Source organism: Hylaeus volcanicus, chromosome 5, assembly GCF_026283585.1.
Source record: "Hylaeus volcanicus isolate JK05 chromosome 5, UHH_iyHylVolc1.0_haploid, whole genome shotgun sequence".
Taxonomy (NCBI): Eukaryota; Metazoa; Arthropoda; class Insecta; order Hymenoptera; family Colletidae; genus Hylaeus; species Hylaeus volcanicus.
In genome coordinates, this window is record NC_071980.1 from 19,022,161 (window position 1) to 19,038,272 (window position 16,112).

At 40.2% G+C, this 16,112-nt stretch overlaps 1 protein-coding gene across 1 annotated transcript; it reads right to left on the bottom strand.

The window, feature by feature from the left end:
* Positions 1-12,999: 12,999 nt before the first annotated feature.
* Positions 13,000-15,544, bottom strand: LOC128877476 (mitochondrial pyruvate carrier 1-like). Its single transcript, XM_054124801.1, has 3 exons — positions 15,385-15,544; positions 14,091-14,191; positions 13,000-13,166 (listed from the first exon to the last, which is right to left on the bottom strand). The coding sequence occupies exons 1-3, from the start codon at positions 15,441-15,443 to the stop codon at positions 13,000-13,002; spliced, it is 327 nt and encodes a 108-aa protein (XP_053980776.1). The 5' UTR covers positions 15,444-15,544.
* Between the last annotated feature and the right edge of the window lie 568 nt (positions 15,545-16,112).

Sequence of the window (16,112 nt, forward strand, 5' to 3'; positions counted from 1 at the left end):
TAAATAGGAATTTATTTTACTCTGCAAATATTATGATACGAACTTTACTCTCAATATTTTTTATATTCTTGCATACTGTGTGCATTTTGTAGTTTTTTGCACATTCAAATTTTCTATAAATGCATAAAGATCCGCAGTCTAATTATAACACTGTCTGTACAGTACTGTGCAAAAATACTAACAATAAGCCATTTATGGCCTACCATATAACTTTGTTAATTTCAGATATTTTTAAATGTAAAAATTGCGACACATGGGCTAAGAAACGTTCTTTCGAATACCCTAAATCTTATTACCAGAAGATTTTCCGTTTGTCCCCCGAAAAATTCACAAATGTGCACCTTTTTCAGACACTGTCCTAGGTAGGCTTCCTCCCTTAACTTCATACTTTTAGGTTGGTATTGAACAGTCCTGCAGACTGACAAAATTCGGTGCTATCTAAAAGCATCGAGTGAACAGCCCCTGGACAGACTTACCCAAGGAAAAAGGCGAGAAATTCGACGGAGCTGTTTGCTTCAGCAGGCTCCAGGATATCCCCAGTCGCTACGTAGCAGCTCCCGAAAGGGTCTGCAGTGTTTTTCATTCCTTGTGTGCAGCGCATAAACACATTTTTATATGACACAGGAGTTGATGTATCTTCTCCTTTCCGAGAGCGGTACCGGAAGGAATAACGCCCTTTGTCCTGGACGCTGAACGTCGTCGTTGATATTCCGTCGGCGTTTCCGTCCTTCTGGGACAGGATCCTTCTTTTTCCCCTCGTTCCTCCCCTTTTCTTTCCTCAGTCTTGTACGCGTCCGAGAAAGGCGTGCGAAAATAGCGATTCGCGAAGTTTAAAGGAAAATTCTGCTCTTCACCCTCTGAAACAAGAGGTGCCTTCTGGAATTCATAAAAAGATAAAATTATTCCATCGATTATTTTAATTTTCGTCTTGTTTATACACGTCTTGTCAATTTCTTGTTCTCATAATCTTCCTTATTATCTTGTAACGAAGCATTTACTCTTATATCTAAAGATCTTATTACAAGTTCGCAACCATTAGATCGCTATTACTTACAACGACAGTTTGTCGAACGATCCTTTACACTTTACACTTTACACTTTACACGTTACACTTTTTATATCTAAAGATCTTATTACAAGTTCGCAGCCATTCATGAGCCAGTAATTCAGTAATTCAAATTTGCGGCACTATTTTACAATGCAAAGACACCTAGCGAGAGACAATTAGACAAAGAGCAATTAGCGTCAGGAGGGAGAGCTTCAATTTTCACATTACAACCGACTCGTTCCTTTTCGTGCGGACGTTAAAATTTCTCTGGGTCCGTCGTTAAATATTATTCAAGAATGCTTTTAGCATTCGAGATATCGCGGCGGCTGGTGGGAGCTTTGGTTATCGATACGACCGCGCGATTCGAGTCTAAGAACTGTCCTTAAGTGTGTCGTAAACGATGCGAGGGAGAGGAAGAGCGAAAAGGGATGGGGAGAGAATGGATTCAAAGAGAGGAGAGGCCAGAGTTACCTCTTTACTTTGTAAGGGTGCCTCGCGCTCCGCGAGCTGCGGGGCCCCACACGGCCAATAAAAACTTTACAGCCCCCGTAATGAATGCAAGAAATAATTATCTCATGAATACATTAGTTTTAGTATCCCCCGACACGGACACGGACCGTAAAAGCGGCATCGGTTAGTGTATCTCTTGGTCCACGATTTCCAGTGCGTGCTCACTTGCCTACGATCCCATGGTGACCACAAACTGGGAAAACTGGGAAATATCATTGAAACATCAGGGAATTTAACTGGGAAATTTAATCATTCGAAATTACGTTTCTTGAGAAAGTAAAATTCATAAACGCAAAAGAGCATTAATTATTTATTAATGGCATTCGGGAAAGTAAGAATTATCCAACCTCGAATAATCCTTAAAGAGAAGGTATACTTTAACTCTTTGCACTCGAGAGGTGACTCTCAGTCACCACTAGGTTTTCTTTAGGTTTAATTTCTTGGGAACTGGAAGTGTCAGTAAAATGATTGTCGCTGAGGCAAAATTGACCTGATTCTCAAATCTCAAATTAAGGATCTCATTTTCGAAGTTAATCTAAGCTTAGCATTCGTGACAGACAATTGAATGTTAAGAAAGCATCTCGAGTTGCTGATAGATACCAGAAAAAAGGCCTCGAGTGCAAAGTGTTAATATTTATTTCGTAAATTTAGAAGTACAATTTTATTCTAATAAAGCTAATTTTTTCCTGTTTGAGTTGGACATGTGTCAACCTCAGCTTAATTTCCTCCAAAGGGAGAGCCCAAAAATGACAAGATCAATAAGTCGAAGCAATATTAACCGCGTACATTAAGCTTAAAATCGAGGCGTAAGAAGACTATCGCGACTCGTTATCGCGGTAAACAATTGCATCAGCCACGAACTTCCGATCCCCCATGAAAACAGAAACCGATCGAAGCAACGTTAACCAACGATCTCGTGATCTAGACAGATCACGGTAGAAAGGGTTGGAGGTGTGTTTGCGGAAGGGGTGGGATGTTCGTTTGACCATATCAGTGGAAACCCTTTATGTGAATACCGTGATGGGAGGGGTAGAGGGAGGAGGGGTGGAATAGGCGAAGACTAACGTTAGTTGGCAGGAAAGGGGTGCATCGGTGGACGGTGGTACAGAGTGATTGATCGTCGTCTCGCGACACCCCCGTGTTCCCGTAGAGTGGATAAAGGGGTGGAAAAAGGAGTGGAAACCCTTTCACGCTTTCACGGATCAGTCACGGGATCACGTTCTCAACCCCCGTCCCGTTCGTCTGGACCCTGGTACACGGGACATGCATCACTCTGCCATCCGCCCCCCACCCCCTTGCTACCCTTCCAACCCCCTGCGCCAGCCCTGTCCACGGACTTGAGCGTTCGCTCAGCGGCATCGCGAGATCGAATCTGCAAAGTTAGCGCGGCTGAAAAAGAGATATGATGACTTTTCTTCTCGACGAGAGATAATGGGTATCAACGTGGGGGGATGGGAGGGAGGGTGCGCGCGGAGACCATCAACTACCTTTGACGTCCCGTTACCCGGGGAATTTGTTTCGTGTACCGAAGAACGCGCGGGTCGGATAATAGAGCCGTTTGGAAGTGAGATATCCGAGTTGTGGAATCAAGATCGCAGTAATTGGGAATAGAGAGACTAAACTGTCGATCGATAACTCGAATGACTTTGTTATTGGAGTAGAATACGTTTACAACATTCGGGTAGTTTCTTTATAAATATGATAATTCGCACAGAAAAAGTGCATATGTATTGCAATAGTAGAATGTTAAACATAATCTGAAACATTCTGAGATAATTATTATGTTTACGGAGAAATTATTTTAAATTTTTAATGCATTTTATTATGCATTTATATGTATTTATGTGTGTTTTATGTATTCATATTTACTCTAATAACAAATGTGTTACTAAATACCAAAATTACCAAGCCAGTCAATTTGACCTCATATACTTCAAATTTCATCTTGAAATCACTCAATTATTAACAATGGCATTAGAACAATTTTTCGAGAAAACCATTGTGATAGAGAATTAATGTTGTCTATAAATTAGTTTACGCCACCTCTCTTTAATTACATAGATTGTTTATGTATGATAGACATGCATTGACGTCACCAGTTTCAGTGTTAATTCGAGTTATCAATTAACCCGTTGCGCTCGAGTGGCGCCTCTAGGGCGACATATGTAATTTAAAAGTAATTTTTTCATGTGCATGAATGCAATGGAAGAAGTTAAGAAATAACGTAAAGCATTGTAACGTAATGCAAAGGACTAAGGATTGACATAAAACAATGTAAAGTAAAGGACTACATGTTAAGGAATAGAACAGGAAAAGCATTGTAATGTAAGAAGCTAAGGATTGATACAAAATAATGCAAAGGACTACGTGTAAAGGAATGCAAGAAGTTAAGGAATAACGTAAAGCATGAGGGCTATGTAAAATATTTCGATGTCAACAAAGTTGTATCGATAACTGTTACAGGTGAACCAATCGGCTCCGCGCTGTAATAATAAAAAGAAGTCTGGATAAACAAGTTTCCATCGCACATCGAGCCAAAGTTTTGAATACCGTATGGAGTTTATTCGAACGATCCGAACTCGATAACTATCGATCGAGTCATTGTTAAGTCGGAAGAAAATTCTCGGAACGAGCTCCGAGCACTTTCATCAAGAATTTAATTTCTCTTCGAATCGCTCTTCCGAGTTCGCGCACGTCCGGAGCATTTCCTTTGCACCGAATTAAATTGACGTTTCTGTAAAACAGAATTGCCAAAGAAACGGGAGCATTTCCAACACACGGGGTTGCAGTAATTGCAGAGAAATTCAGCTTTACCTAGCCACCTATACGGGGCGGTGGTTGGCCAGCAAGATTAATCGTGTTTACCAAACCGATGGCGAGGAGAATGTCTCTTTCATTTACGCTGGGCATGTTTCGCCGGAAGAAGGAGACCGGATGACGGCGTCTCATACATCAGACACCTAATTCTTCCTTTTACTGGAGTGTTAACCCTTACCATCTTATCCATTTAGAAGTTCTATCTTATTTGTTGCGGCACAGATCGGCTGGTAGGCTCGTCGTTCCTAAACTGATCGAACCATAACGCGTCTCCTCGCCAAATTTCATCCATTTATCTGTGATGATTTGTGTGACTGCCGAGAGAAACAAAGAATCATGTTGCGTTTTGCTGTATTTTGCAGTGTTGTCCTTTCTTGTTATGTGCTGCATTATACTGTATCATACTGCATTATGCTATAATACCATGTATGTAGTATGCAGTATTATCTTGGAATATTTTGTAGTACGGTGTATTATGCTGTATTATGCTGTATTTTGCTGTATTTTACTGTATTATACTGTAGTATTCCGGAATATTCTGTATAATGTTGTATTATACTGTATTATACTGTTGTAAGCACTCTTTTTGTGAAAAATTGTGGAATAAGCTTTTGGCTTGCAACTCCGTTCATCGAAACATGGGGAAAATACCACGTTGATCAATAATATTGTAAACTACGAGCGCGAATCGACCGTTCACGTTTCGTAATGTATTCGTGGCGATCAAGAGGAGCTTTTAGCGGAATGACAGGGTCGACGAATCAACGACGATCGGTCGTTGCGGGGATATACAAGGCGAAATTGGATATTGCTGTTAAATATTTGAAAGAGCCCCGATCCGTAGAATTTCGTTGATATCCCGCGGGACTGGCCGCGTCTCGCAACTTTCCCGGATCTTCTTTCCCTTCGATTTTGAGCGGCCAATTAGCAGGAGAGCTTTTTTCGTCGGATCTTGATGGAGCACCTGAGGAAGACGACGCGACACCGCGGTCGCGAAAGAGAACTCGAGTACTTCCGTTTTGCACCACAAGGTCTATCGAAGTTCGTGTACATTTCATACAGGTTCATAAATTTTCGTCGACGATATAATAACGGATGCATGGATTCGATAAGTTTTGGAGTAAAAGTTTCAGACCCTCTGAGATATAATAAGTAGCTCTGTAGATTACATATGTTTAATACTTGTTGGAAAATAGGATAGAATTCTTGAAATGGGAGCATCGAAGCGATATTTTGCTGTAGGATCGAAAACAGAATTATATTGAAGTAAAATTTTAGGAAGCTTTAACAACTATCAGGTTATTTACTAACACTCGTTGGAAAATAGAATAAAATTCATGCGATAGTGGGTTCGAAGCTATATTTTGCTGTGGGATCAAACGCAGAATGATTCTGAAGTAAAGTACTTGAGAGTTTTGCCAAGCATCAGGTTATTTAGTAACATTAATAATTTGATAACAGTGTGCTAGACGTCTAAAGATAAAGCTATTAATTGGATCAATGATTTAATACTAATATCGTAGACGTAGATTTATTTTGAACTTTTTCGTCAACGTCTCCAAGACGATCTAAAAAAGAAACATTGAATTTAACGGAAGACAGAGGGAGCCCTCTCTCTTCTCTCGTAGAAGTTCCAGATTTTTAATTCATCAAAATTCTCAGCGGAGATCGAGTAATCGAGATGGAAAGACGAAGAAATGTATATAGACGTAGGCCGAAGGGAATTTTAAAATTGAAGGCCTTGCGGGCTGGAAGGACATACGGCTCCCCAGTTCGATCTCTGCTTCAGATCGGGAGAATGTGTTTTTTTCCGCGCCCTCAAACACGTCACATGAATAAAAAATATCCTTCAAAGTTGCCAACCCAAGCGTCTGGACGGACGAACCGAAACCCCTTGGACCAACCAATCCGGAGGATACGTGTAAACCCTGAATACTGGGGAAACTGGAAGTCGTAGGAAGACCGTGTGTTATAGCCCTCTTCCCCGTCGTCATCCTAATTTCTTTCTTATGACTCGTTTCACTGTGAAATTCACGGCACATAAAAGCGTTTTACGCCCTTTTATCGACTATCTTTTACGTTCTTCGATTCGGTCTCCCTGGCAATCTCGTTTCTTCATTCGTATTCGTATTTCCGAGGAATCCCGATAGCTAGACAAATTCTGAGTGGGAAGTCCACCAACAATCTTCCAAAATACTGTCGTCCGCCATCGAAGTCCCAAGAAGAATCTTCGGGTATCTTTCGAGGGACCTTCGATCGGAGCTCGATTTCCCAGAATCCTTTGCAAATTTTCGCGGGCGTAGCTCGTCCACGCCGACAAAACGGAGGAAGAGGCTCGATGGCGGGACAAGGTCGAGGGATGAGTCCTCCGGGACTGATTTCACAAACAAATGCCGACGATTGAATGTTGGCATGTCGCAAGATGGATCGCTCTCTTTGAATCACAGATTACCCGCCGCCTTCCTTCCACCTCGTCCTGCGTGGCTCCTTCCTACGCGTCGGCTCTTCCAACTGGCTCCTCTTCCTCCGTTCACCGCGGCTCGTCCTTCCTTCTCTTGCTCCACCTCTCTTGGAAAGAGGCGCCTCCACCTCCGCGAACGGAAGGAGAGAGGAGCCAGGACTCCCTTCGAGCTTGCCAGCACCGGCAATTTGCCACATGCCTACGTAGCTGCCTCCTTTCTCCTCGGAGAGGACTCCTGCGTCAACGACAGCCGAATCGGCTGCAATTGCTGAAACTCCCCGAGACCGATCTATCGGACGCGATCTGGGGTACCGGTGACGTGCGAGCATTAATCAACAATCTACAGTCGTTCGGAGGAGTTTAGACTCAAGCTTTCGGAAGTACGATAAGGACATCTGCGAATAGATCCCAGTGGAATGGTAATCGCGTTATCCTATCGATGAGGGCTTCGAATGCTTTGAAGATGGAGAAGGCAATCCTTACACGGTTCTGACCATATTTAAATCAGGTGGCTGACGTTTGTCTTGAATTTCAAACCAAAGAGGATACCATCTTGTAGCATGGTGTCGTTATTGAAAAGAAATATGTGTACAATAAATCTGGTCGTGTGAAAAGTTCAATACTCGCTGGCATTAGTACGATCATCTAGGATGATGGGTTCAATTGAATAACAAGATGTAGCTACATCAATTGTCACCGAACTTTTGAGCAATGACAGTATGATTATGTAGTTGCCTCCTTTCTTTTCGAATAGGACACCTGCATCAACAAGTATCGAATCATCAAATCTGATTCTATTCATTCTCAGATTTATATTCTATTTATTCTGTGTCTCGCGTATTGATACTTGACTCGGTTCTGACTCGATATAAAAATAGATATATTCAAGAAGAAGTATATGATTTAAATTATAGAGCATGCAGCTCAAATATTTTCCCAGGCGCATCAGACCCCTAAAAATAAAATAAATTCTCGATCCATGAAAATTTTCCTGCAATAAGACACTTGGAAATGCAAATAAGAAAAAATGGTCTAGAAAACATTGTATACGTCGAAAGCATGTAAAAAGCACCATCAGGGTACGATTAAAATTTGTCAACTAATTTACTTCAACGAGGTTCCCCTCTTCCCTTAATCCTTCCATGGTCGATCAGCGATCAAACGCAAGCTACTATTTACGAACTCTTTAATCATAGTCTCTTTGTTCGAGGCACAAACCGTTCGGATCGATAAATAAGCAATTAAGTGGAAAGCGCTAACTGATACGGGTACGGATTCGACGGAAACCAAGTTCGGCGAAGGGTAAAAATTAAAAGAGTTTCCCGAGGTCTAGGAAAACGGGGGTTGGAGAAGTCGTGCGATCGGGCGGGAAAAGTGAAATGAACTGTAAAGCGGAATGCACAGACTGTAAAGCTCGTCCCCGCAGAAATCCATGAAGTCTCGCGAAGTCTAGGAGAGAGAAAACAAAATGGAGCGAGGAAGAGAGGGTGCGTGGACCCTCGGGGTCGACTTTTCGACGGTCGATGATCTTTAAATTAAGTGCACCGGCTTATGACGCCCGTGTAAAGTCTTTCGGGGGTGGATTTTCACTCGCGAGCACGACGGAGGAAAAAGGGCTCTTGAAACGCGTGGCGAATGCGGCCTGACGAGCAACCCCCTCGGTGAAATGAATCAAACGCACCCTCGCGATGCAGGACATACATTAGGCTGACACGCTGGACCGACCGTACGGAATGCTGACTATAGAAGGAGAAAAATAAGAACATTTCTCGGTAAAGGGGGAAAAAGGGCGGAAAAATGGGCCGTCGCGGGGAAGAAAAAGGAAACGCTATTTCTCGAGGTTACTCCGAATTTTGGATATTGCAGCGACGATTTAAGACGGTACTGTAACAATAACATCACACTTACAACGTCAATTCATATTCACAATCCGATGCTTGCATTTCCTCTTCACAAATATTCCATGTAACAATAACATCACACTCACAACGTCAATTCATATATTTAAGACGGTAGTGTTCTTTGTTGTAGTATTCATGGCTTCTGAATGATATCCTACTGATATCTAATAACTAATAATACTAATACTAACTTAAATCTTGGTGCCCAACGCAAAACACTTTAAATTTGCCTAACAGTGAATGGGTTAATCACAAATGCATCGTATTCTGTTTTCTATCGTTCTTTGACTTAGAAGGAACATTCTTGCTAATTTGTTGAGGTCATTGTGGTACATACCGACAAAATGAATTGCGATATCTAAACCTATCGATTTCACGCATTTGCGCCATATGCTGATATGGGGAATATATCAATATTAAATTAATATTAATATTTCACTTTGGACAGCCTATCACGAGTATTTCGTCCAATTTTTATATACTAAAAAAACTAGTCATATTGTTCTTATCGTATCAACACCGAAAATAATACAGCGAGCAAAAAAGCAAAGGTCCTTACTCTATCACACATGTTTCTTCCTTTACTTAAACAGCAATTTTGTTTGCACATTTCTTCAACTCAATGTTGACAAAGTAACAGTTGGCCGAGGGTTTGATAGAGAAACATAACTGCTGTCGAGGCGAAGTAAAACGTAATGTCTGTTTTGATGTTCGCGTGGAGGGAAAGGAATATTCCTGGTGGATTCATAAAAAAAGTGCTCGAGTCACCCCTGAAAAATAACACGTAACTGGGGCACAACCGCGCGCCATACGGCCGTGAAAACGTCCGGTGTTAAAAAATCATGAGGGTGCCATTTTCATCACCGCCTCTTCTCGCTTTGATCAGCTCGAATCGTTTCGATATACTTTTAGAATCGCAATCGTGGAGAAAAAGAATTGTTTTACATTAGATGATATTTATCTTCAACTTGGAACCATTCTTACATAGCTTTGATTTTTACGCAGGGGGTCTTCAAACTCTCCATTCAATTTATTAAAATTATGGATAAATATAATTTCGTTCTTTAATTCTATTTTGGAAATAGTGTACTTAGGTTTCGGAATCCTCTCCCCTCGAGGGTTAAGGAATTTGTTAATATTAATATCACGTAAATTTGTTGTTTCTTTTTGAATGCCTTGTGAGAAGAAATCTTTGTGACGTTATTCCAGTAACAAAATTGTATTTTAAATACCTGGAGTAAAGATTCGAGTAAAATTCTGTTTTGATTATCTCAGCGGTAAACAATTCCTGTTGTCAGTCGATTTTAGAGGCAGAGATCTTCTCAAGCTTAAAAAAAAATGGAGTTTCACCAGCAGCGAGCACGAAAGTGCAAAAGGTTAAGGGATTCCGACTGGTTGGGGTGGTTCGTCGCGATGTTTTCGCTCAGGGGGTGCGCCATCGTAGATGGCAACATAATCCTCGATAGAGGGCTGTGACACATGGGAACATGGGGGACATCTTATCTTCATATTACATACACACGACGGTTCTCAACTTGGACTACCTGCGTGTCAGATATTTTTTGAATGATTCGCCACATTCCAAATACATACATTGAATCATTAAAAACAAATATTATTTTAGAAAAGCAACAACTACTGTTAATTGGCTTTATCCATTGTTTGAATTGACCAAGTTTTTAGTCAACAAAAACATATTTAACAAGAATAAATTTGATAGAAAAGAGATATAGTTAGCTATATCGCACCACTTATGTTTTGGTACCATTTACATTTAGCGCATGTTGTTGTTCGTTAAAAATCAAATTTTTTTGGTATTCAACATTCTTTTCTGTCTATGTTAGTTTCACAAAAATTTAATTAAATAGGTATTTCGTTCAGAATTCCGAGGGTAGTTTTCACCCCTTGAACATGATTATCAGCCGACATAAAAAAATACATGTCGAACGTTTTTCAATGCTCTTGATACACCATCTCATTTTATTTAATTCGGCGTGTAATAGTTGAGTAATGTTCCTTATTAATCATAAAAGGAACAAAGTCTTTCACAAAGACAAAGACACCTCACCAGCCACTCGCTTTAATCTCAAAACGAAAGTTGTCGCGATACGAGTTCCATCGATCGCAGAATCGACATTCTATTACTCCGAAAGTCCACGGTTGCCAGTAAACAAGTCGCAATAAGTGCCAAGTACGCGTGCACTTGCACGTGGAAGCGGCCGCGCATTCAGGACAATTTCGGTGACTGGAGGATGGTTTATGGCCCGTAACTTTCCTACCGCCCCCGCCCCTCCCCCCCTCGGAGAATCACCCTTGAACGGAGTCGCGTTACCCCCTCTAAACTCAATCCAATATATTAGGGTTAGCTTCCGCGGGAAGAAACTATCGACGCCTGCATCCTGGCTCGATGTCTGCTAGGAATACTCCAATTCGCATGAAAACGAAAGAATGCCTCTGGAAAGCCAAAAGTCTAGAGTGAATCTTGCGGAAAATAGTACGGAAAACTGTTTCTCGGACTCGATAGGTGAAAATTTTGTCACTGCTTCAGGGATCAACATTCAAAATCTTGGCAATTCGAAACCTTGGCGATCGTGGCGTCTTCAGCCTCGTCGTTAATTTCGCAAGGTTCAGGTGACGTCACCCGGATGCAAAAGAAGTAGATAAAGGGAAGAAACGCATGATCGAAGCCGAGCAGGGCTAATCAGCCCATATATATTTATTCAGGGACGCGAGGGCGGACTCCGCGTCCCCTGGCGCTTTAGGACAGGACGAATGCAAAGAGCAGAACGGGATGGAGACACGCCGTGGCTTAGCGTTTCGGGAAAAACCGGAATACTGGGATGGATTCGTGCCTCTGATCCGTGCCAGATCCCATAAAATGACCCCAGCACGATCGAGTGCCCCTCCTCGAGGCGGTGGTATCGTGCGGGAAACGGGAATAGAGAAGGAGAGCCGACCCTAGAAAATTATTGCTCTCCTTATACATTCGTCCATCGAATTGGGGCCACGACGAATAAGCTAGTGCCCTTTTTGCTTCTCGCTCCACTGGGAGGGGGCGGTGGGAAGGGCTGACCAGGAAAAAAAAAAGAAAAATACTGAAAGAGAGCCAGGGATCACGAGTATCGGTTGATTTGACGCGGAATTGCTTTACATTTTCATGAAAGCTCGGGAAAACATCTCGCGAACGCTTTGGCTGATTTATAAGCTTCTGCGGAAAGTAACGACGAAATAAATGCGCTCGAGGGGATTATCAGGGGTGGGTTTGTCAAATAGCGATGTCCTGATTCTGTTCGCTCCAGTTGCAGATTCAGCTATGTATTTCCACAGTTTTAAGGTTTCTTTACTTTTATATACATTACTCTCGTAACCATTTCGAGGTTTCTTTAAAAATTTCGATGGTCTCTGTTGAGATATCGTTGAATGTCTTCGAATGTGCACCGCTTGAACAATTTCGAGGTAATAGATCAGTTTACTAGGAAGAAACACCCTGTCACTTCTTTGACGAATGCCTAAATCTAGTAGGATATCGCTGGAGGTAGCTGGGATTGGGAAATCATTGATAATAACTAGACTGACGATGTTTATGCAAATTCATATTTTCACGGATACAGAATAGGAATAGAAACCTAAATGAATGTCCACCTACCTCATCAATATGTGGACATCTACCAACTTCAATGAATAATTACTATGCACCGTAAATTATTATTATGGAATGTGCACTATAATCTAGTATTATACTGTAAACTAAATACAGAAACATAAGTAATATTTATTAATATATTCATTTATTAATATAATTTTTTAGATACTCATTTCAATTAAAAAGATGTCCACATACTTGTGAACGAGGGTGTATGTATGTATGTTTTAATTATTAAGCGTTATAACATGTATATTATTCTTGATATTTTATATACTTTTGTATTTGTATACATTCTTATACATATCTCAATATTTTTAATTACCATAAATGTATAAACATCTACAGTATAGCAACTATTACATGAGGTGAATGTGGAAAACATACTGATCTAAATCAGGCAGCCCAGCTTAATAATAACAATAGTCAATTTAAATTGTTGAGTTCTGGAGCATGTACCCGAATACAGATACAGAGAAGGAAGACTCGTTCGCAGAAAAGAAAGGTTAGAGAAGAAAAGACCTTGGTTAAGAAGAACGTTAAAAATTTTATTGAGAAGTACAAAGCTGTTGATTAAAAGAAGTGAAAGAGCTAAAAACACAAACGTTTGTTCGTCTGGCTATTCTTTCACAGAGTTCTGCTGCGAGAGGTAGTGGTAGTCGATGTATCTGTAACCCTGTGCGAGTTGTGCAGAGGTATTGACTAGGTGGCACGCTAACAGCAACAAATTTCTTGGCTGGACCTTCCACGCGAACCTCATGAATACCATGGAGTAGAGGGCCAGTGCTGAAAATCGAACGGGTCATCTAGAGAGACAGTTTCGAAGGAGACCCTAGCAATTTCTGTATTATTGGTAATGAAATCTTAATTTATTGATTTCTCGGTGCTTTCAACTTTCTAGAAGTTCAAGTTCATGTTGGTAGATATAGCATTGAGTTGGAAATCTATATGAAAATTTTGAATTACTGGAGTGTCTATATAAAATTGGTATTCGTCACTTCAAGTAGGAAAAACGAACTGAAATATTATAAAGAAGGATTTATTTAAATCTTTTTTAACTTTGACGATATTTTAGGTATGTTTTAAAGTACGTTTGGTAATTTTTTCGATTCATTTCACAGAGAAATGTTTGATATATCAGCTTGAGGTATTCTTAAAGTGAAATGAAATTAAATTTTTCTCTGCAACAAAGTCACGAAATGCACTAAATATTTGGCTTTCCTATGTGATTACGAGATTATTCACTTGTTGTATCGCTTTTCAAGAACAAAGAAAAAAAATATACATGTCGAATTGAGTAACCTCCTCCGACATTTTGAAGTCGGTTAAAAATAAACTATTCTTCTATACTCCTAAATAGTAATTAAATTACGAAACGAACGTCTAGTGGTCTCGAAGCTGAAGGTTCATTAGTAGGATATTAGGAGATTATTTACACGAGTTGTACCATTTTTGAAGAAAAAAAGGAAATATTCTTTTCTACTTCCGAATAGTAATTAAATTACAAAACGAACGTTTAGTGGTCTCGAAGCTGAAGGTTCATTAGTATCACGGTAGAATCGCTCCTGGCCTTCTCTCGACAAACCCTCCCCCTGGACGTCATCCGTCGCGTCCCTTTCCGTCGCGATGCGTGATTATTATATGAGAGGCGAAATGAATTCCCGGAAAGGTCCGCGCGTCGCGACCGATCACTCGTCTCGGAGAACTCACCCAAAGTCATTTTGCCGCTAATGATTCTCGGATGCTTTTGCGTGTCGGCTATGGCCGCTATGGGTATCATCCAGTTGAACACCGGGCCCCAGAAGTGCGTGCTTAAAAAGTAGTAGTTCGTTTTCCATAAATTATATCCAACTTTTTGATAAACGGGGTCTAGGTGGCGTGCATCGGACCAGGGGAGGGGTTAGGGGGTGGGAAAGGTGGAAATGATCACCGGATGGAATAAAGTTTACTGAAAACTTCAGTTGATTGGAAGATATAAAAATGGAAGGACGATACAAATTAATAAAATGAGATAGGGATATCAAATTGAATCGGTGCAAAAGTTTCTTTGGAAATGTAGAACATGGAAATTATATACTTTTTAACCCTCTATGGCCCGAATTTTTTATCTAAGGGCAACTTGCAGGGCATTTACTTTGACATTTTAGGTTGATGCCAATAGTCATCAATATGGTTACTGGTTATCAGAGACATTGTATAATTAAGACGCATACATTATCTTGTGAAAAAGTTAAAATTATTTGGTATAAAATAAGTAAATTTCTTCTTAATTTTTGTCATGTATTTTGTTACAAAGTAGTATAACACAATAAATATGTTCTACATATTTAAATACATTATAAGCTAATATAGTAATTATACTACATGATAATAATAATAATTACATTTACGTAATAAATAATTACATTTAAAACACAGCAGTGCCATTGTCTGTTAAGCTAACCTGTAGACAGAAAAAAAAATAGATTCAAAATTTAAATTTAAATTAGAGAACTTGATGTTCCATAATGAAAAAACTAAAATTTAGTTGGCAGTTAAATAAATATCATGAATAAATCGTTGCACGTTTATTCTATTTGGCATTTAACATTCGAATAAAATTTTGCGTATCGTTATTTCCAACCCCACTGTATTTATTCCATCTGGTGATTCTATAATAACATACGTAGCTTCTTCCAACTGGATTATAATAGACTAGGTAAAAACGACGTATCTCGTCTTTCTCATTGATCGTAAAAAGAGATGGAAGAGTGAAGGAATAGGAAAATAGATGAGATATGTACGAGGGAATACGTGGATAGGAGATTACAGGCGCGAGACAGGATCGTTTTCGGGGATTCCTGACGGTAATAAAGATTTTATGACGTAACTAGTCTCTCCCCGCTACCCTCCCATCCTCTGCTGTAATGCAAACATTGTATTTGGAGAACGACACCAGAGGATTAACCTTCGTGTTTCTCGATCGACGTGGACGTGGTCGGAGCAACACGATCGCGACGATTACCTCATCAAATACTTTTTCGTCTCTTTGCTGAACAGGCCTTTCGATGATGGTTTCGGCATCGTGGACAATGGTAGAATTGGATTCAGTATTCTTTTGGACACGATTCTTGTTGAAATCGAGGAGAAGAAATTTATCGTAACCTCTTATCTCGATAGCGACGTCTCACGTTGACTTCTTTGAGCGTTTAGTGCACTCTTTTATCGCATACTTCACGTTGCGGTCATATTTTATTGGATGCATTTTATAAATGCATAAAAATCGGCAGTTTAATGATAGTCATATTAGGTACATATAAATAAAATGTCGTTTAGTAGGTTTACTGTTAAAATAAAAGAATAAAATGTACGCACAAAAGGAGGATGCAAGAGAAATCCGATGCAAGTATCGACAATCTCTAATAACGAAATATAAACATGAAAATTAATGTAAACCTTTCGTAAAAATTAATGTAAACCTTTCGTAAAAATTAATGTAAACCTTTCGTAAAAATTAGTCGAATAAATCCTCACAGGGCGATTTCGTTCGTCATCCATTATTCGAATCAAATCCTCTGGTCGTCGAAACAATCCAATTCCTAGTCAACGCGTTCTTTTCCTATTCACGGAAGCGCTCCTTCGCCGCGATCAATCACTTTCAGCGATTTCTCGCGCTCGAACGATCGATTTGCATAACAGTTTACACGCATAATTTATCACCGTCCCATCGGTCGTTCCTCTCGTTTCCTTTCC

Coding starts and splice junctions, on each gene's coding strand:
- LOC128877476 (XM_054124801.1), bottom strand. CDS start 15,443: ATGCCGAAACCATCATCGAAAGGCCTGTTCAGCAAAGAGACGAAAAAG. Junction 14,192..15,384: donor ACGAAAAAGTATTTGATGAG/GTAATCGTCGCG, acceptor CTACTTTTTAAG/CACGCACTTCTGGGGCCCGG. Junction 13,167..14,090: donor TAGCGGCAAAATGACTTTGG/GTGAGTTCTCCG, acceptor TTCGATTTTCAG/CACTGGCCCTCTACTCCATG.